Source organism: Lasioglossum baleicum, chromosome 1, assembly GCF_051020765.1.
Source record: "Lasioglossum baleicum chromosome 1, iyLasBale1, whole genome shotgun sequence".
Taxonomy (NCBI): domain Eukaryota; kingdom Metazoa; phylum Arthropoda; class Insecta; order Hymenoptera; family Halictidae; genus Lasioglossum; species Lasioglossum baleicum.
Genome location: NC_134929.1, coordinates 5,866,492 through 5,888,141, shown reverse-complemented (window position 1 = coordinate 5,888,141; position 21,650 = coordinate 5,866,492). Strand labels below are relative to the sequence as shown.

The 21,650-nt window shown below is 35.8% G+C and overlaps 1 protein-coding gene and 1 long non-coding RNA gene across 16 annotated transcripts; both read left to right on the top strand.

Annotated features, from left to right (window-relative positions):
• The first annotated feature begins 970 nt into the window (after positions 1–970).
• Positions 971–10,232, top strand: LOC143221961 (uncharacterized). Of its 3 annotated transcripts, none has more exons than XR_013011904.1 (5): positions 971–1,263; positions 7,278–8,578; positions 8,721–8,841; positions 9,672–9,762; positions 9,837–10,232. It is a non-coding gene; the product is annotated as an uncharacterized LOC143221961 (long non-coding RNA). The 3 variants fall into 3 exon arrangements; XR_013011905.1 differs by having other exon boundaries at positions 8,721–9,184; XR_013011906.1 differs by having other exon boundaries at positions 8,702–8,841.
• Positions 10,233–11,997: 1,765 nt separating this feature from the next.
• LOC143221938 (uncharacterized) lies at positions 11,998–17,622 on the top strand. 13 transcript variants are annotated; one of them, XR_013011895.1, is made up of 4 exons: positions 11,998–13,521; positions 13,806–14,071; positions 14,548–14,825; positions 14,904–16,926. XR_013011895.1 is itself a non-coding variant. In XM_076447650.1 (4 exons), exons 2-3 carry the CDS (start codon positions 13,391–13,393, stop codon positions 14,801–14,803), a joined length of 387 nt encoding a protein of 128 aa, XP_076303765.1. In that variant the 5' UTR covers positions 12,033–12,203; positions 13,272–13,390; the 3' UTR covers positions 14,804–14,825; positions 14,904–16,926. The 13 variants fall into 13 exon arrangements, 4 of the variants coding, with proteins under 4 accessions (XP_076303765.1, XP_076303746.1, XP_076303755.1 ...); XR_013011897.1 differs by adding an exon at positions 17,294–17,622 and having other exon boundaries at positions 12,015–14,071; positions 14,904–16,864; XR_013011898.1 differs by having other exon boundaries at positions 12,017–14,071; positions 14,904–16,641; positions 16,739–16,926.
• The last annotated feature ends 4,028 nt before the right edge of the window (positions 17,623–21,650 follow it).

The window sequence follows — 21,650 nt, the reverse complement described above, 5'->3', positions numbered from 1 at the left end:
TTTCTCCTTTGCTGAAGAAGTAACATTCAATTCAATTTAGTTTCTATTTCCTGTAATCGACGCTGACATTTTTTATTTTGCAGAAAGATCCGCAGTCTAGTAATGACAAACGGAAGCATTGCCATCCCTACACGCTAAACAAAATTATTTTCCGAACGACCTGATAGTATATAGTATGTAATTTAAATAAAAATATTAATTTTTGTCAGTAAAAAGAAAGACTGCTGCTGCTGCTGCTACACATTTGTACAATAGACATTTACTTTACCGACATCTTAATGTGGAAGATCCACATCAGCGCGACCAGCTCTGTATCACCTTACCGGGGCGAGAGACCCCCTGCTCCCTAGTACAAGGCCTGTACGTGCCTGTATGGCGCTGCGTACGTCATTCGAAACATTGGCGCGACTGTGTTGCCCTCTTACGGTGAGGCAAAATCCCCCACCGTTTTCCGTGCAGCCTCGCGGCAGCAGGGATCCAAAACGCGACATTGCTGCCCGGTGCAGCCCTGGTTGTCTGGGTATATGAAGGGTTTCCATTTCTGCCTCAAACAGTATATCATTAATCGCTTTCTCTGCCAATCTTTTTTGCATTGGCTCAAGAGTTTTTAATTTGTTCGCCCAGACCTTTGCTATATTCAAATATTCATCATCTTGAGATGAATTATTTGTATTGGATTGAGCTAAATAATCGCAAGCCACTTGAAGTAGTTCGTTTTGTTTTGCTATGGAGTTTTGACCTTTTTTGCTTTTTTGCCGGCGGTGGATAAGTTGAAATTGTAGAATACGATGTTTCTGATTGTACAAATTCCTGAGATTCCTGAAACGCAAGTCGTTACGCGTCAGCCATAAAATCACATAAAATTGATGGCGTCAGCCAATGATCGCGTGGTCGACGAAGTACGAGTAGGGGGATTAGCCAATGAACAAGTTCCGTTAGAGTCAGATGAGCAGATTTCGCCAGTTAGCTACCCTGATAGCACAGTTTGGAACTGCCAGGGACAGTCCAGAGCGTGGAGTGAATTTGGAGGGCAGTACGGTTCCAGACGCCGCTTATTGGCTGCTCGGAGCAACGGTTGGAGTACATCTAGAAAGAGTGTGGAGTTCATGCCACCTGGGCTTCCAGAAATGCGCATAGATGTAACAAAGTCCGCCGTCCACCGCCGTCACAGCATCTAGAGGGCAGCTTCTTCCGTCCAAATGGAAGGCAGCTCGTGGAGTCTGCGTGGAGCGGCGGATGCCGTTATACAGGGCAGCACCGTCGGTGAGGTTATGTCAGTAATGTTGGTAATGTCGGTGAAATGAATTTCTACATATTGTACAAATATGTAGCAGTCTTCCTTTTTACCGACAATTCCAAATACCGATTCTGAATGAAAACGAAATAATAAACCCGATATAAAAAAATATTAAATTTTATTTATTTCTATTATATCTATATTATTTTTCCTAGACTGCGGATCTTTGTGCAAAATAAAAATTGTCTGCATTGATCGCAAGAGAGATGGAAACTATATGTACAAATTGAATGTTACGTTCTTCCCCCCTCGCCGTAATTTTCTTTACAGTTACATTAAGAGTAAACCTACACATAAATCAATAAACTAGTAATACATTAATTATCCCCTAATACGTACAGTTACACGAATTAATATTCGGACGATCTAAAGAAGATGATAACTTTTTAAATATTGTACTATACGATTTGAATTTTTTGGGGGAGCTGGAACAATTAGTTTACTGCAGGATGTGAAAAGAAATTTTTTCAAAAATAGCATTTGGTCGGAATTGCAGAGAAAATACTAAAAGTTACATTTTACAACTTTTTCGCGCGGGCCTATATTGAAAATTTAAAAAGTACGTTTTGTAGGCCTGCGTAAATAATGTGCACTGTGAAAGTTTCATCGAAATCGGTTGATGCGGGAAAAAACGACAGGCCTTGAAAGATGTAAGAATTCTTCGATGTAGGCTGAAAATCTGCGATTTTTACCATCTTCAAACGTTTGTAGCTCATTGCAACGTCAACCGATTTTGACGAAATTTTCAAAATATGTTTAGTCGACACAGATCTACAAAGCGTATTTTTCAATTTTTCAATATGGGCCCACATAAAAAAGTTGTAAAATGCAACTCTTAGTATTTTTTCATACAATTCCGATCAATTGCAATTTTTGAAAAAATTTCTTTTCACATCCTGTAGTAAACTAATTGCTCCAGCTCCCCAAAAAAGTTCAAATCGTTTAGTACAATATTAAAAAAGTTCTCGTCTTTTTTAGAACGTCCGAATATTAATTCGAGTAATTGCAGTTCCAGTATAGCCTTTTTCCAGGATTGCAAGGGTGCGGGATTCGTCTCTTCTCATCTCTCGATAATAATACAAACACGGGGTTTTTCACTAGTTAAAAACGCTAGATAAAAGATCGATCTAGGACACTATCTGCCTCAAAAGTCCTATTTTCCGTTTACGAGGCGAAATTTGCATTAGTCGTCACCGTAATTTGCATTATTCGGAAGCATACAAGCTATTTTCATAGCTACATGCTGCCGAATAATGCCAATTACGCCTCGTAAACGAAAAAATAGAACTTTTGAGGCAGATAGTGTCCTAGATCGATCTTTTATCTAGCGTTTTTGACTAGTGAAAAACCCCGTGTTTGTATTATTATCGAGAGATGAGAATAAGAGGCGAATCCCGCACCCTTGCAATCCTGAAAACGAGTCTACTTCCTTTTAATAAACTAAAGCAAGAATTTGAAACCAAGGAGTATGTTCGGTTGCAGGTAGCTACGGTATAAAGTTTAGTACTTTAACGGTATAAAAGGTCCAAATACATCTGGCTACATCGGCTGTGCTTCTTTCGGCTGGCTAAAAATCACTTTGTTGGGAGGTACATCTGGAAGGTCTTTAGCTGAATGTTTTATGACGGCCTCGCCTGTGAATTCGGACTCGCGCTTGTTCCTTCGCGCGGAGGGTTTTACGACGGAACATTAAGTGGCCTGTAGTTCCTTTTTCATTTGGAACAACCTAAGCATTGGAAAAACCGAAAGAATACCGGTATTATTTCGGTTTCGGTAGAAAATTGATTGTGCCGTTATTCGAAGACTTTGAATAAATCCACTATCCACAGTCCAAATTCTATCTTGAGATTAGTCTTTTTTTAATCGGAAGAACGCCACACGAAGCAGCTAGCGTCATTTACATGAAACAATTACGAAAAATAAACAAGGTCTGCAATTAACTTGTTAGTGGTTTCATGCCGATATGTCTGGCTGGCCGACGCGCGTCGGGTTACCTGGCCGTGTTTATTGCACCACTTGGCCACGGCGACCGAAGTCTTCGCCGCCCTGGCAGAAAATTATTCGAAGCTACACCGTTTCGATAGTTTCCAGATGGCTGGAAAACCCCAAGGTTTGGTTGCCACATCTGCGGTCTTGCCGAATCCCAGGGTCCGCTTCAAGCACTAGCTTAAAAGTTCCGTTCACCCCCAAATGGGACTCTCACCAACATGTTCAGTCGCGTTTTTAACACTTTTTAATGGGTTGTTAACATTTTTTTTTCTTATTAGGAATTTATTTTAGTTAGTGATCATATTCATCGATAAAAAAAGATGAGTATACGGTACTATTTATATTGAGTCCTACAAAATATTGCAATTAGAATTACGATTTCAATTATGTCTACTTGTTCTTTGAATACAGTAGAGACTCCCGTATCCGTACCCCCATTATCCGAATACATACCCTAATATAAGGACGTCCTATTGTCCGTATGTTCTGTTATCGCCGCGTCGCTCGCTGTGCCGGGATTCAAATGCGCGCCGCCTCCAGATTCCGACTTTTCGCCTCATGCTTCCGAAACTTCGGCAACGTGAAAATCGAAGGAACGCGTCGGCGTCGATCAGTCGAGCAGGTAGTTCACACAGACAGAGTAGAGGTACGCTTGTGTGTAGCGCGCAAGCAATTGAACAGGCACTCAGACGGGCTGAGTTTTCACGTTACCGAAGTTTCGAAAGCATGAGGCGAAAAGTCAGAATTTGGAGACGGCGCACAGTGTGACCTTTCGTCCAAATCGGAGACAAAATCGAAGAACTTTTGATAGAAATAAGGTAGAGCGATGAAATTTTTTAAAAATTAAAGCTGAAACATTACAGAATATGGGAAAAATAGGGAGATTATGGTAAGAACGTTTTTTAACGTTGAGAAAATTCGTTAAACTTGCACAATTTCGAGAAAATTGTGGTTTTTCCAATACCACGCGCGGAAAATTTTTTTAAAATTTTTGCTATATATCATTTCCCGTAGATTTTTTCACGCCGATTTCAAATCTGGTCTCAAAATTTGTCTACGACCTCAGGACATTGCAAAATCGATTTCTTTAAATTCTACATGTTTAACGAATTTTCTCGGTTAAAAAACGTTCGTACCATAACTTCCCTATTTTTCCCATATTCTGCAAAGTTTCAGCTTTCATTTAAAAAAAATTTCATCGCTCTACCTCATTTCTATCGAAAGTTCTTTGATTTTGAATCGAGTCTGGTCCAAATTTTCCACTGTGCGCCGACGCGACGAAATCTCTCCGTATTTAATCATTGTTTAAACATGTTTAATCAATCATAATGTATTAATATTGGATATCACTGTATTCGGGAAAGTCTACAGAATCTTTTGCCAGAAAGAACAATTCAATATCTTTTATAATAACATCACAATATTTGTTTGAAGTTGAAAAATATGTTTTTTTTCAAAGCCTTGTTCCTGAAAAACTGTGCGTATAGGAAAAAAATTGAAAACAGATTCGGAATCAGCGCGAAAAACTCTATAAGAAGGACCCTTCAGTAATTGGGGAACATAAAAAAAGTTGAAATTTGTTGGACAGTGTAATTCTACTCCATTCAATAAAAATAGATCAGTTAATGAAGCCTCGTTTCATTTAATTCATACATGTTAAGAAAGACACGCTAAAAATATGTGTATAAAGAAATGGAATTTCTAATGTTTCATAAACAGAAATTTTGTACGCAGTTCGCACGGTCTGGGATAGATACGGGCCTGAGCTGTCTCGAGGATAAAGGCCGTTACGGAGAACGAGACGTGCGGCCGGTGAAAGGAGGCGGCCTGAAAAGTCTCATACGTGCCGACCACTGAGTTGACAATTTCAGAATTTCCAAGAACAGCAAGAAAAGAAATTCGAACCGTTTCACGATATCTAAATTGCTTTCGCTGCTTTATACCAGGGTACGCGACGAAGTAATAAAACGTCGATAAAACTGGGCAATTACTTTGACCGTCGCGAGGGCCAATAAGTCCTGGGTAGTTACCAAAACAACTCTGGATTTTCTGCACGAAATTACCTGAACCTTTTCCCAGAATGTTCGTTTGACAAGCAAATTTTCACATAATCATCCATTTCATTTCCAAAGTACAGTACCAGGACCTCGACGAACCGGCTTGATCGAGAGACAAACAGCCCGGACAAATTAAGGCCCGATGGATAATTGAGACCCGAGGGAAACCACGTCTTACCCTGCCATAGTCCGGCCACTCTAAGCGACCGTGATTATCCTTACGGGCACCGTCGCGTCGGTTCTTCCACGCCATAATTAATCCTCCGGCAACCCTCCCTCTCTTCCCAGTTTTCCCCGAAATTCTATACTCTATACAATTGTACTTGCAGCTTGCAGCTATTCCTTCTGACGCGATAACGGTAACGTTAACGTATCTGCTTTATAATATTTGTCATTGTTGTAATATCCTGCAATTTCTACCATCTTTAACCCTTAGCACTCCAGTGGTGACTCGAAATCACCACTAAAAATTGCTGTCCCATTATGCAAAATATTGTTTACATTGTTAAACATGTTGGTAGCTAATCAATTACTAATCCTTTAATTATTGTATGAGGTATTACAATCAATTTCATATCCATCAAATGAAAAGAATCGTATAGAACGAAATTATTCTACCTAGAACGAGATGTTTCATTTTCGAGTTAAAATAGCTTCGAAATTAAAACAGCTGCAAATGGTTAATTATTATAACTATCTTTTAAATTTTCAATATAGGCCCCACATAAAAAAGTTGTGAAATGCAACATTTAGTACCTATTTTCTCTACAATTCCGGCCAACTGCAATTTCTGGAAAAATATCTTTAGGATGACGGGTAATTCAGTGTCTATGATGTTTCGCGTGGTTAACAGACAACGATATAGATATTTATTAAAACAATAACACGTAACAATAACAAAACAAGATGTAATAATAATAACAATAACGAGAAAACTAGATTATAAACGTTAATGACTATCGAGTACTAACAAAGTACAGAGATATAAATTAACGTAGCGCGGGCAACTCTAGAGCGATGCGTTCTCAACGAGTGCCACAAGCTTTTTTTCCACTGGTAAAAATCCGTTTTGGTGGGAAGATTAGCAACGTGAGAAAGACCGTTAAAATAAGGGGAGGAATTCTCCGTTCCTCAAGAGTAAGGAGAAAGTTTCCTTCCCCAAAACAATTCAAAGTCGTCGCTGCCAAGGACATTGCAACGGTTGAGTCAGGGTTCTGGTAATCGTCACTTTTACGACCGAACCCTCAACGCAACCGTCCACAGCGCGCACTTGAGAAGGATGCGTCCGGAAAGTCCCTCTTTCCAACGCGCCATGTCCACTACATATCTTTTCACATCGTGCAGTAAACTAATTTCTCCAACTTCTCACGAAAAGTCCAAATCCATATAGTCCAACATTAAAAAATAACTTTTTTACTCGAATTAATACAACCCCTGGCAGAAAGTTTCCGATCCGGAGGCATTGATACGGATTTTACAGAAAACTATTACTTTATGGAGTTGAAACTGATGGGAAATTAAAAGGGGCTTATTAAAGAATGAAGAACAACAAATTAACATAAGCTTCCATTTATTATAACAAAGAAACGAGAAAATAAACAAAATGTTACACGGAAAAAAGTTAATAGACCCATTAATAGATCTGCTGGAAGAAAGTTTCCCATTTGATTTACAGTCTCCGCGACACCAAATTTCTTCAACAATTACTGTTGGATGATTCTTATAGAGTTTTTTGCGCTGATTCCGAATCTGCCCTTAATTTTTCTCCTAGATACAAATTTCGGATCACGAATAATAGATACAAAATTTGTAATTAGTTACTCGAAGATATAGATACACAGGGGACCACCTGTAGCGGTATTTTCGAATACCTCGAAACCATTCTGCACTTCGCAATCATAACTTAAATTGTGTTTCTTTTTTTTCAATTACAGAAAGTGGACAGCGAAAGTCGACAGCGCGAACTGCATCAATTCTTTAAGTTGAAAATAAATGTAGACAATTAAAAAATGTTTTTGGTTAAACTTTTCATTAAAACTCGAAGCAATAAGTATTTACCGAACAAAACGATTATAGATGCGGGATTCGATTCGGGGCCAGAAGATTCCCAGCCGTATATATGTACTTGTTTTGTTAACGGCTACCCAACCTCTAAAAAATTATAAAAAAATTAAGAACGGTTGCTTCAATAATATCCAAGTACTGAATTCTTATAAAACTGGAGTCTCTAACACTTCAATACAAAACATGCATTTTCTTGGAATTTTTGGAGGTTTTCAATTTTTTAAAACATGTTTCCGTAATCCGAAAAATCTGAAAAAATACACATTAATAATCAGGATGAGACACAACTAACGTAACAATATAAATGTGGTCAACTGAAGACTTTGATGTATGTATATACATAAAATCGGCAATTTTATGTTTTCCGATTTGTTTAAAAATCGATTTTGCAACCAAAAATTTTGAAAAAAATCTCAGTAGTGTATGCTATTCGGTAGAATATTCATGAATTTTTTCATAATTTTCTGTTGAACATGACGTGACTAAAAACAAATTTGGTTGGATACTTCTGACCATCTTTTCCGGCTATACCTTAAGAATCAACGAAAACATTATTTAAAAAATACAAAATATATTTCTTTTTACATCGTTAAAACCGATTTTTAAAAAAAAATTAGGCCTAATTTCTCTTCGATATCTCTTTTAGATCAAAAGTTATAGCAAAATGTGCGTCGCGCCGCGTGCTGTGCCCGAGATTCAAATGCGCGCCGTCCCCAGATTCCGACTTTTCGCCTCATGCTTCCGAAACTTCGGCAACGTGAAAATCGAAGGAACGCGTCGCCGACGCGTTCGGTCGAGCAGGTAGTCACACGGACATGGTAGAGGTACGTTTGTGTGTAGCGCGCGTGCAATCGAACATGCACCAACACGGTCAAGCGCGGTCGACACCGCTCACGGATACGACGATACGTCAGGGAAGGGGAAACTGCCGTTCAGTTTTCAGCAGTTTTCAGTTATTCTCTCAACTCTCAACAGTTCGCAAGTTCTCGTTCGCTTAGCTCGGTCGTAATATCTGTGGTTGTCAGGAGGACGCCGCCGCATGTCACATTGTACTTTCACTTTCGAGATATTGTCGTTTAAAGTTTTGATCACTAATGCTTTGACAAGGACATTGGTTAAATTGTATTATTTTTTCGAGCCTTTTGAATTGATTTTCGTGACGTTTTTTCTGGTAAATACCTAATCCTACACTATAAAGTTCAATAAATGCATAAACTGAAATTTTTTGAAATTGTGACATGCAGCGTTTTTCTTGACACAATCACAGATATATTTACATAGCTTCGCTCTGTAGTTACACGTTACATTCGCAGGTGCGGTCTGCGTTGCGGCATTTGACTATTTGACTATTTATTAGATTGACTTGCTTGGATTATGTGATTACGTGGATTACTTGGATTACGTGCACTACGTGGAAGGAAGGAAGAACGGAAGGTATTTGTACATATTTATATTGGTTGATCGGTTTCATTTTGCTCAAATGTCTCCCAGAATCTTCGCGTGAAAAAGCGTGAGAACGCTTGTCGGCACACCACGCGACAGTGCCATTTGCCATCACGTATGAGGTGCTACGGGGCGAGTATGTTCACTTCAATGTAGAGTCCAAAATAGTAAATTGTTTGTTTCTTTATCACTTTATCACTCTCTTTTCATTATCATTATTATCATTTATCACTTTAAACAAATCCAACACAATTCAGCTTTGGCCCATTCAGATTAGAATTAGCTTAGCAATATTCTAAATCGGCAAAATGATGGCTTAAACCAATTCAGTAAGGCAAGTATTAGGTTGACCCAAAAGTTTCTTCCGCATTGTGTTCCTTTAATGTAGCTAAATAAATACAAACAATACGATAATGTTTATGTTAATATTTTAGTACTTCTTAATATGAATTTGCATTATGTGCATGCATCGAAAAACAACTTTTGGGACAACCTAATATTTATTTAGCAATATTAAAGAAAGGCATTGCGGAAGGAACTTTTGGGACAACCTAATATTTAATCTTCTTCACTTGCTTCTCATCATCGAATTTTTTTATTTCTGGTAGTACATTCTTTTGTTTGTAGTTCAACTTTAATCGATTTTTTATAAATATCATTGCAATGTTTGAATCAGTTAGGTATATTAGTTGATGAAAAACGTCAGAAGACCTTTTGTAATTGTAGCACCAGAAATTAGAAAATTCGTTGAGATGAGCAATAAGCGAAGAAGATTAAATACTCACCTTTACTCACTGTGTAATTAAAAATCTAATTTACAGAACGGAGGATAAATATAATGTGCTATCCAGGGAAGGAGGAGAAGGAAGCTGCGGCAACCGGGGAAGAGGAAGACCTCTAATTTTTCACGTGGTACGTATATCTAATTATGCCATTCAACACACATGCATATATTGTACATTACTGATTTTCTTTGTATTTTTTAGGTATCCCACCTATGCCAGAACGTGCTACGGGCCACAAGTTTTGGGAAGCAGAGGCAACAACGTGTAATAATCACAATATACAGGGTGTTCCGTTTAAATACGAACACCTAAATATCTCTTCAGGTTATTGTGATGCAAAAAATATTTGTTACGTAATGTGCATGGTGTCAATGGACCAAATATCTGGCACACCGTGCACATTACGTAACAAATATTTTTTGCATCACAATAACCTGAAGAGATATTTAGGTGTTCGTCCAATAATAAAGCATAGTAATAATAAAAAATTATAATATTTATTATATATATATTCCTTGTGTCATTGTCCATGTGTCTTTACCAACTCCCTGCGGTGTATTAAAAAATAAGAAAAAGTAAATTTTCTTGTCCCTTGTACGACACTTTGTCTTTTTTTGCATGTTGACATTTTAATCTTAGCTTCCATCTCTTGCAATCGATGCAGAGAATTTTTATTTTGCACAGATTTTTTTTTCGTTTTCTCTCCTTGCATGTGACTGAATATTCATTCAAAAATCAGTATTGTCGGTAAAAAGGGAAACTGCTACATATTTGTACAATAGAAATCTACTTTATCGACATCTGCCACATTAGTGCGATCTGCCCTTACCGACGGCGCTGCCCTGTATAACGGCATTCGCCGCATTAATCAGTGCGACCGTGCTGCCATCTTGCGGGGAAGCGGAATCCAGGATAGAGTGGCGTTCCAGCTAGACTGCAGAAGCTGCATTTCACGTGGGCTGCATCCAGACGGTTCCAGGTTGTCCAAGTGGAGTCAACTTATGCGCGTTTTCGTCACTCCCCGTGGAGTCAATTGTGCTATCAGGGTAGTGATGGGCACCATCGACTAAAAACTATCGACTAAATCGATAGTATTCAACTACTATTTTCAGTCGACTGATTTTTTAAACTATCGACTGAATTTAGTAGTGGTGGGGTTACTATTTTCAGTCGACTGTTTACACGTCGCCATCTTGAAATTTCAAATGTCAGTGTCAGACGATGAAACGAAAAGGTTAGAAATACATAATTATGACAGGACGTGCAAATATATGCAAGTAATGAAATATGTAATAGATATTTCAATACTTTAATTCATATTGGATGTTAAAATCTTATTGCTATTTATGCAATATAAACTATATATGCGATATAAATAAATTGTGTACATTTATATTTATAACATAGTGTATGAATTTATTATTAAATAAAGACAAAATCATTCAATCACGAAATTTAATATCTCTGTACTGTCCCATACTGTCCTACTATTCATTTAACTAGCGAACATCGAGAATAAGAGTAAATACGAGAATAACCTGTAAACGACTGAAAACTATCGACTAAATTCAGTTACTGAATCAGTCGCTTAAAACTATCGAGCTATTGGTTGAATTTTAACGGCGGGTGTTTTGAATAAATTTTATAAGATTTACTATCAAATACATTCACTCATTAGCGATATCGAATTATTAAAAATTATTTTTATTATTATTAATTATTTAATTATTGTCTGGTATATTTACCCCAATTTACTCTTACTGTGCCTATAATACTGAGTGAGCACTGCAGTACAATGCTGTAAGAGTGAGTGAGAAATGAGATCTATACGTAGGCATAGACTATAGCCCGCAATCTAGACGTATAACCACTAAAACGAAATTTCAGTCGACTAAAAACTATCGACTAAATATTCGATAGTATGTATATACCCTGATAACCAGGCCTGCCGAGGGATAATCCTACCTAGAGCTAAGAATTGGCCCGTTCCGAGCTGCGCTATTGTTCGAGTTGCTCAAGGTGGGATTAACTCGATTTTTGCCTGGGATTCTCCGCGCGTATTAGTAGCTATTTTTGCCGTCTAATAGCGGAGGGCAATAGCAGAAGGCAAATTGAAGGCAAATTGAAGGCAAATTGAAGGCAGCCAGCCGGCCGAAGCTGAATTTGTTTAAGAGGGCAGTACCGTCGAGTCGTACTGATGTGATGATGTGATTGGCGAATATATAACAGATCTGGGCGACGCTGGCTTAGTGATGGGCATTATCGACTAAATTCAACTATCGACTAATTACTATTTAGTTACTACATACTATCGAATATTTAGTCGATAGTTTTTAGTCGACTGAAATTTCGTTTTAGTGGTTAGTCTAGATCGCGGACTATAGTCTATGCCTACGTATAGATCTCGTTTCTCGCTCACTCTTACAGTATCGTAGTGCAGTGCTCGCTCTGTATTACAGGCATAGTAAGAGTAAATTGGAGCGAATATACCAGACTGTGGTGCAGGAATCTGAATTTAATTATTTTTATAAATTTCTTACTCCATAATTTAAATTCTAAAAATACAAGGTGCGAACGAGTTTTTTATTTCAACGATTACTAATATTTCCCCACTTACCGTAAGCTATTTATTATTGACATTTAAAAAATTTTTGTGTCAAAATCAATTATCAGTTATATGTGAGGTATAATTTGCTTCGTTTTTGAAATATTCTTTTTATTCTCTTTTCATTCTCCGACAAGTGTTGCTGCTACACGGTATAACATTGTTTAACTTTTTATACATGAAACTCTGTTTACAAGTCCAACTAAACTCTCGATTCTTGGTCAAAATCAAAACTCGCTTTATAATTCTAACAATTCTCCTATCTTTCTTTCTACTCTTTTATCTATTTCCTTCATGCGTATTTCCTCTACGCCTTTGGTTAAAGTTTCTACTCTGTATCTTCTCGTATCGCACTTGCTGTTGCTCTTCCCCGTCCTGTCTCCTCCTCAGTTCCTCTGATATCTCTTCTCCTCTTTCTCTCCTTGGTTATACTCCTAGTTGGCTTGATCCACACATTCCTCATCAGGTATTCTTCCCTCACTTTTGCGGTTCTCGTTTTCTGCCTCGTGTTTTCTTTATCTTTCTCTGTCTATATAATTCTTTATCTATAATTCTTTGTCTATATAAACTATATACTAATACAAATATATATTTATCTTTATAACCAGATAAAACTAAATCTCTTATTTCCTATATGTTTGGTATCCGTTTTCTTGGTTTAGTACATAGCATATTTGGTACATAGTTAAGCTCTTATATACATCTAATCAGTCTATTTATTGCACTTGTACGATATCACATATCCTTCCTGTTCCTTTTTCCACATTTAGGATTGGTTGCTTTTCATTGAGGTATGCTTCCAAGTTTCTCATCATCTCTGTTAATTCCACTGCTTCTGTAGTTACCAGTACCAAATCGTCTGCATACGCTGTAAATTGTTAATGTTAGCAGGGTAGATGTAAATATTGCTGGAATTCAAGAGTAAAACAATTTCATCTAAAAAAAATGTTTATACAATTACCCGATATTTTGATCAATAGTGAACTACTCCATATTGCAGTTTAAAAAAATCAAATAATCTAAATTTTTAGGTGACAATCTATTTCTTCTGTCTGACATAATCTGTCCGGCCTTAGAAAATATACGTTCTGATGGAACAGAAGTTGCTGGCACACATAAATATTTTTCAAATATTTTCTTTAACGTAGGTATGGTCTGGCCGTGTATACCCCAAAATGTAACGGGGTCGCTTTTAATATTTTCATACGGCATATCCAAATACTGCTTCATTGTACTTGCTGCACTGGCCGAAGGTGAAGAATCGGAGCAACGTCTGGTCAAGTGAGAAACTTTATGTACATGAAAATCCCAAAAACCTTCAGTTTCTTGTTCTGTTTCTTCTGCCTGTACAGATCTAGTCTCACTATTTGTTTCTGCAGTTATTAAAGGTGTGAGTTCTGATATAACTGTTTCTGTGGCTGTTTGTATGTCTGTATTATTTCTGAAAACTGCAGTTTTAAATCTTGGATCTGCTATAGTTGAAATTGTGATAATTTTATTTGTATGTATGTAATTGAATCTGATTTCTAAGTTGTTCATTATATTGCATTTCAATGCATATCCAGGTATTGTCTGGGGTTTAATCTTGTCAATAGCATTCTGTAAGCCTGTAATTAATGGCATAATCGTTGATGCAGTAACATATTTCTCTCCACCTAATTCACTGCTTACATACTCTATTGGTTTGAGCAGAGGAATAATATCCTGTATAGTTTTCCACTGCTGAGCATTAGGGCTTGTAGGACAATTCATTAGTGATGCTACAGTTGCACATAACGGAATTTTCACTGCTAGTAGCCTCTCTAGCATTATCAACGAGGAGTTCCATCTTGTATGTATATCTTGTTTTAATTTTAAAGTGTTTAACCCCATTTGTGTTTGGAAGTCTCGTAATTTATCTGCTGCAGTAACGCTACTTTTAAAATGTGTGATTAATGATCGGCATGTTTTTAATAGACTGGCAATCTCTGGAATAGCAGTCACCGAGTCATTTACAACTAAATTCAATGTATGTGCTGTACATGGTAGATGTAAATATCCTAAACGACGTACAGCACTTCGCATGTTCGCAGCATTGTCAGTTACAACTGCAACAATTTTCTCTTTTATATTAAATTCTGTTAAAGTTTTTTGCACTTTAAAACTTATATGCTCATTTGTGTGGTTTTCTTTTAAAACGCTAGTTGCTAATACATTTGAATGTAGCTTATTGTGTAAAAAATAATGTCCAGTAATTGTGAGAAATGATTGTGTATGTAAGTTTGTCCATATATCAGTTGTAATTGAGACATGTTCTGTTTGTTTCAGATTTTCCAAAATTCTGGATTTGACGTTAGCGTATACTTTAGGCAAAATGGTCCGTCCTAACGTTCTACGGTTTGGCAGTTGGTACCGAGGTTCTAGTTCTCTCACAAACTCAATAAATCCTTTGTCCTCTACCATACTTAAAGTTTGTAAATCTTTGCAAACCATGGCTACCGCCAGATTATGTAATTTTAAAATTTTTGATTGTGGCAGTTCGTTTGCAACTGTTCTCAAAGTCAATTGCCTGAAATTTATTTGACGATTTTGCATTGTATTAGTAGGTACGTCCGCATTTTGACTAGTATCAGTTGCGTTGGAAGTGGATGCCACAGGTCTTACTTCCTGCGTTAATGTTGCAGGTGTATCATCTCCATCGATCATCTCTGCTACTTCTCCATTTGGATTTTGGTTCGCTTGAAGTATCGTAAAATGTTTACGCTTTAAATGTTCATGTAAATTGGTAGTATTGTGTGCACTTTTATAGTCTCTTTTACATAAGAGACATGTGGCACTCGTTGGTGACTTTTTCACGAAATATTGCCAGACTATTGACCGCTTTTGTCTGTACATACTGTATTACATATACCAACAACTATATACTATATACTTATTTTTATTAAACTATATATTAAACTATATACACTATATACACTATACATGCATTAAAATGCTATATAAATGATAGTTTAATGATAGTTAAATAGTAGACCTATTTAAACACAAAGCTGGGAAAGCCAATGCTTTTAGTACTGGTTAAAAATTTAAGAACTATTTGATTTTGTAAAAAATCAGATCCACATTCGCTGATACTGATGCGTTTGTATCTACTTTTTCACTAAACCAACTGAACCCGCGCGATAGTCATATTTTTCACATTCATATTTTTCTCCAGTTAAATATGTCTTTTGTTAAAAAATTGTAATTTAAAATTTCTTTTCGACATTAATTTATAATTATTGTAATCTATAAGTCTAATTATAAATAATAAATAAATATAATCAATAATTTAAAAATGTATATAAATTATTATTTATCCTTTAATAATAATGCAATATAAAGGCAAATGTTAATGAACTTTTTAAAAAAATATCTAATACCGATAGATGTAATTATAAAATACTATTTTTTCATTATGTTATGATTAATATTTTATTCCCATAAGTGCAATATATAAGTATTTATTGTTATTTAATAATTGTATAATATTTGTAGTATAATAATTATTTATGCTAAATACACATGCTTATTGAACGAATTATTCGATATCGCTAATGAGTGAATGTATTTGATAGTAAATCTTATAAAATCTATTCAAAACACCCGCCGTTAAAATTCAACCAATAGCTCGATAGTTTAAGCGACTGATTCAGTAACTGAATTTAGTCGATAGTTTTCAGTCGTTTACAGGTTATTCTCGTATTTACTCTTATTCTCGATGTTCGCTAATTAAATGAATAGTAGGACAGTATGGGACAGTACAGAGATATTAAATTTCGTGATAGAATGATTTTGTCTTTATTTAATAATAAATTCATACACTATGTTATAAATATAAATGTACACAATTTATTTATATCACATATATAGTTTATATCGCATAAATAGCAATAAGATTTTAACATCCAATATAAATTAAAGTATTGAAATATATATTACATATTTCATTACTTGCATATTTGCACGTCCTGTCATAATTATGTATTTCTAACCTTTTCGTTTCATCGTCTGACACTGACATTTGAAATTTCAAGATGGCGACGTGTAAACAGTCGACTGAAAATAGTAACCCCACCACTACTAAATTCATTCGATAGTTTAAAAAATCAGTCGACTGAAAATAGTAGTTGAATACTATCGATTTAGTCGATAGTTTTTAGTCGATGGTGCCCATCACTACGCTGGCTCGAAAAACACATGTTGCTGCAAGTTGCAGCCATTTGCAGCCTGTTGCAGCCTGCAACTCCTTTGTCGGAGTGGATGACGTGGGGACTGGAACTGTCTTACTGAGTGTAATTGAGTGTTACTGAGCAAGAGAAGGTGAGAAGCAAAGAGGATTAGTCAGGATTAGTTGGGATTAGTCCTCTTCAGTCCTCTTTGGTGAGAAGCAGCAACAGCAACATGTATTTTTCGAGCCAGCGTCGCCCAGGTCTGTATAATAAGACAATCCTCTTTTCAACCATTTTCAACCAAGAAGAAATGCGGTGAGAGCAGCACTGTACTCGAGCGATTCACGGGAGGAGTTACGAAGAAAAGCTGATCATCCAGAACCTGTTTATCAGATTTGTCCTGCAAATCATCTTCTGTGTTCGCGCAAGTCAAGGTTTGTAAAAATTTGACTAATAGTTGACTAATAAAGAAAAATAATCAAACTAAATGAAAAAATATAATATTTATTATTTCCTACTTCATTCATTTATTATCCCTTCTGATATTGAGTAGTCTGAATTTAAAATTATTAATATTTAAACATTAAAATAAGTGTATAGTAGTCATACAAAAAATATAAATTTTCTTTTCCGTCGAACGACACTTTTTTTCCATAAACACATTTCAATAAATTTCGAAATGTAATGAATTGAAATTGAACTGTAGAGAAAATGGTATGGCAATGCAATTTTTATAGTTTCCATCTCTTGCAATCTATGCAGACAATTTTTATTTCGCATAAAGATCCGCAGTCTAAGAAAAATAACATAAATATGAGAATAAGTAAAATTTGCATGTGCACAAAATGTGCATCTGTGCGTAGTGGGGAGCTGCCGCGCCTGCGCACGACCGTATGCGTTATTCCGAACGACACGCTGATCGTATCGATTGGTGTCGATCGATCTTCTTCCTCGTGCGCTCGATTACTTCGCTGCTGACATCTGCCACATCAGTGCGAACTACCCTCACCGACGATGCGGCCCTGTAAAACGATATTAGCCAATCAGATCAGTAGACGCGACGGTACTGCCCTCTTAAACAAATTCAGCTTCGGCCGGCTGGCTGCCTTCAATTTGCCTTCTGCTATTGCCCTCCGCTATTAGACGGCAAAAATAGCTACTAATACGCGCGGAGAATCCCAGGCACCGACGAGATACTATTAAAGACTGCCAGCCCCTGTGTTATTCCGCGGGACCGGTAAGTGGGCGCGAGTGGGCGCGGGGATAACGGGAAAGTTACAGTGATCTGGTATACCACAGCGGTAAAAGTTCCACAATCGACGAGATATTCGTCAAGTTGAAGAAGAATGATATAGTAGAATGCTGACATTACCTATTCTGTAATTGCCTTATAATACTATATATAATTCACTTATTGCATTCTTATTTTCCTTATTATCACCATTGTAATAATTGTTTACAATATAATCGATAGTTTATAGATGTAGGAAAAATGGAAGTAATTACTACGTAATATTCTACAAATGTATTGGAATTTAAAAGTAATTTGAACATTATTGCGTTATATATAAAATAATGATTCTTAAAAAATATTTTGTTATGTTGTGTAATGACAAAATTCAATCGTTCCTATTAAGATCCTTAGTAGGAAACAGAAAATTAATTTTTTTACTTATTTATCCCATACTTGTAATGCTCGACAGCATTATTGACTGCAATTATTAAAGTAGAGGTAGTAACAAGATAAAAGTATTAACTAATTAAACTAATTTTCGACGGCTCCTATCCATACAATGTTATTTAGAGGCAGTATTTCGTATGAAGATATCTAAAAAAATAATTCTATTTGACTCTATACGAATATTTCTTGCACCATATATGACGCTATTTAAAAAGTGCGTGTAACATTATTTTATTTCATTCTGAACTGAACCACTTCCTGAAACATGATTCATTTATGAGTACATTGTGCGACGAGACGAAGAGCTAGCAGACGAAGTCGAAGTCGAAATCTTAAAAGAATAAGGACTCTCCGCGTCTCTTTTTTTCCCGACGCTGTCCTTCTTTGTGTCCGAAACTTGCGTCGCTCATTGCATAAGCAAATATCATCGGAATTATATAATTTTGGTATCATTTTCATAAAAAGAAACAAAATTCACCAAATATGTTAAGGAAAATCCTATAAAAAAATAATGATAAATAATTAAGCTTTGTTGTTTGATTAGTAGTCTCACACCGATATACCCGACCCGACCCGTATCATGTTACAATGTTTCAATCCACTCCACGGCGACCGAAGCCCCCGAGCTTCACTTCCCTTTTCTCCGTTCGTCATCATAGAATAGTGTTTCCTGAAAATTGAATGTCTCTGGCCAGACTCGAGTTTTCGACATTTATAGCAAGCTTGCTATAATCTTATCTTATATGCCAAATTTTAGTTTTCTATTTAAAATATTTTGTTGTTAAAACTCATTAATAGTTTTAAATAGTACTTGAATATATTTAAAATGATATTGGAATATTGGAATATTACAATTTGGAATGAAGGGCCTAGCCGGACGAGATAGTCCTTCGAATTATTTAAACAGCCGTTGTGCCATTCAATTTTCGGTCTATTTTCCCCATTTACTTGCATTAATTTAATCATATAATTGCATTTAATTGAAATTGATATTTGAGATTTTTTCCCGATTTTTTGGTTCAAAATGTTAATTACACAAAGTGAAAAACACGCAAAAATTCGACAAATGCAGGTTTTTTAGAGAAATTGAAAAATAGCATTGATCATATTTTTAGACTATCAACATATGTACCAGAACTTTTTTTACGACAGCTCGTAAACGACAAACAGGGACTGAGGTACGAGGCAGCCGACACAGTTCAAAAGGCTGCGTACCGATTACATCAATGCACATAGGAAAGTTTTTTATTTTTCAATCTTTTTTTACGGAATTACCAACGTATTTGTGAGATTCTTCTAATTAAAATGAGCCTAAATACGGCACAATTTGAGCCATATTTACTTATTTAAAGTGTGATCATAATTACCTAATATAGGTTATTATAATATAGGTCATTTAATATAATATATTTATAATTATAAATAATTTAGGGATGTACGGGCCGCTCGATGTTCGGGTTCGAATCGGGTCGGGTCGCAGAAAGTCCGGCGGCGGCCCTTCGATTCGACTTCGAATTCGTCGGGCGGGTACGAAAAGAATAGAACAAGTTCGGGCGGACGAGTTATTGCGTTATCCGAGATTCAAATACTCTGCGTTCTTATGACATAGATAATGGTAATAATGGTTTTCTTTCTTTACTTATAACGTGATTTTTAATATACTTGGTTTTTTTATAACTACATTAGGTATATTCGCCAAACGCGTGCTCTTTATTTGTATTAAAGCTTGAATAATGCACGTTTCATGTGAAAAACTTAAAAGACAATATTTCTAGCTTTTTAACGAATTTTCTCCGAATGAACTTAGATATGTATCGATAATATCATTAAAATGTCTTTACGGAAGTTATACAATACACCTAGAAGATTACAATATGGTAAAGTATGGCAATAATTAAAAACGAAATATAAATATAAACATTATACGTATTATATTTCGTGTTTATATTTTATTCTGTATTATCTATAGGCTCTATATAATTAACTTCCCGATTTTATAGGGAAGTTATTGTAATGACCCCGAAAATGGAAAATCGATTTTTTAGCAGATCTTCACGTTTCATGGTCATTGCAGTCATTTTAGACTATTTTCAGCAAAATGTTCGTATATGTGTGTGTGTGTGTGTGTGTGTGTGCGTGCGCGCGCGCGCGTATGGCCGTTTCTATGTACTCAAATTTTTCGTTAACGTTTTCAGAAATAGTAACAACGCGATCAGGATGATGAATGATGCAATCGATATGCCCCGCTGTAACTTAGAGCTGATTAGATTTTGGTCCATTTTGGTCAAGTAGTTTTTTAGTTTTTTTAGTTTTTTCGAAAGAAGTTCATTCAACAATGCAATTTATACGAGAGAACCGAAAGTTTCCACCGAAGAAACAAACGTAATTACACAAAAAATTTTTTTTCGATTTCTTTAAAATTAAAAAAAAAATTTTTTTTAATTTTTTTTTGTGCCTTACGATGATGTTTCCGCTTACAATAATCGAAAATTATCCCAATGCAAGAGTGAGTTAATCACACTGTCCAACAAATTTCAACTTTTTTTGTGATTTCAATATACTGTTGGGTCCTTCTTATAGAGTTTTTTGCGCTGATTCCGAATCTGGTTTTAATTTTTTTCCTATACGTCCAGTTTTTGAAAAAATGGAGTTTTAAAAAAAGACATATTTTTCAACTTTAAACAAATATTGCGATGTTATTATAAAAGATATTGAATTGTTGTTTACAGCAAAAGATTCTGTAGACTTTCCCGAATACAGTGATATCCAATATTAATACATTATGATTGTTTAAACATGTTTAAACAATGATTAAAGACGGAGATGCACCACTTTTGCACCAATTTTTGCGGATATTTTCGAATTTATCTCAAAAAATAAGGGTCCAGCGAAAAATTGAACTATACCACGCGAAAGAGCAGACTTTTATCTTGAGAAACCCCCCTGTGAAGTTTGCATGGTCGACGTTTTTACCGAACCAGAAAGCAAAATATCTTCGCCCGACATGCGTTGACGCCAGTGGTGCTCTTCCACTAGCGCGGTCGTTCGTCGGGATACGGCGCGGCGCGCTGCGGTGAAACGGCGCGTGGCTATAAGCGCGCAATTATGTCAGCTTACTTAAATGTAATATTTTATTAAATGTTATATTATTGTTATTTATTATATATTAGTATATTTATTCTGTATAAATTATTTTATGTATTTTTTAATGTTAGTCTCTCGTTTATAGTATATTTAATACAAAAAATACCTTTTGTAACAAAATAATAATTTATTCACACACTACACTATTACACTATTTACAATGCTAATATATATGTGTACACTATTCAGATATAATACACTACTAAAATACATATATTATATACACAACAACTAAAATACTATAAATAACTATAAATGTTTTTTATGAAGTTTTATACGTAGCAATGCAGATTTGAAATGCTTGACACGACTGATTTCAACAAACACAAAGCCGAAACTGAACTCTGGCATCAGTTTTCTTAAGAACCAACACGATATTTTGAAATAAATGACGG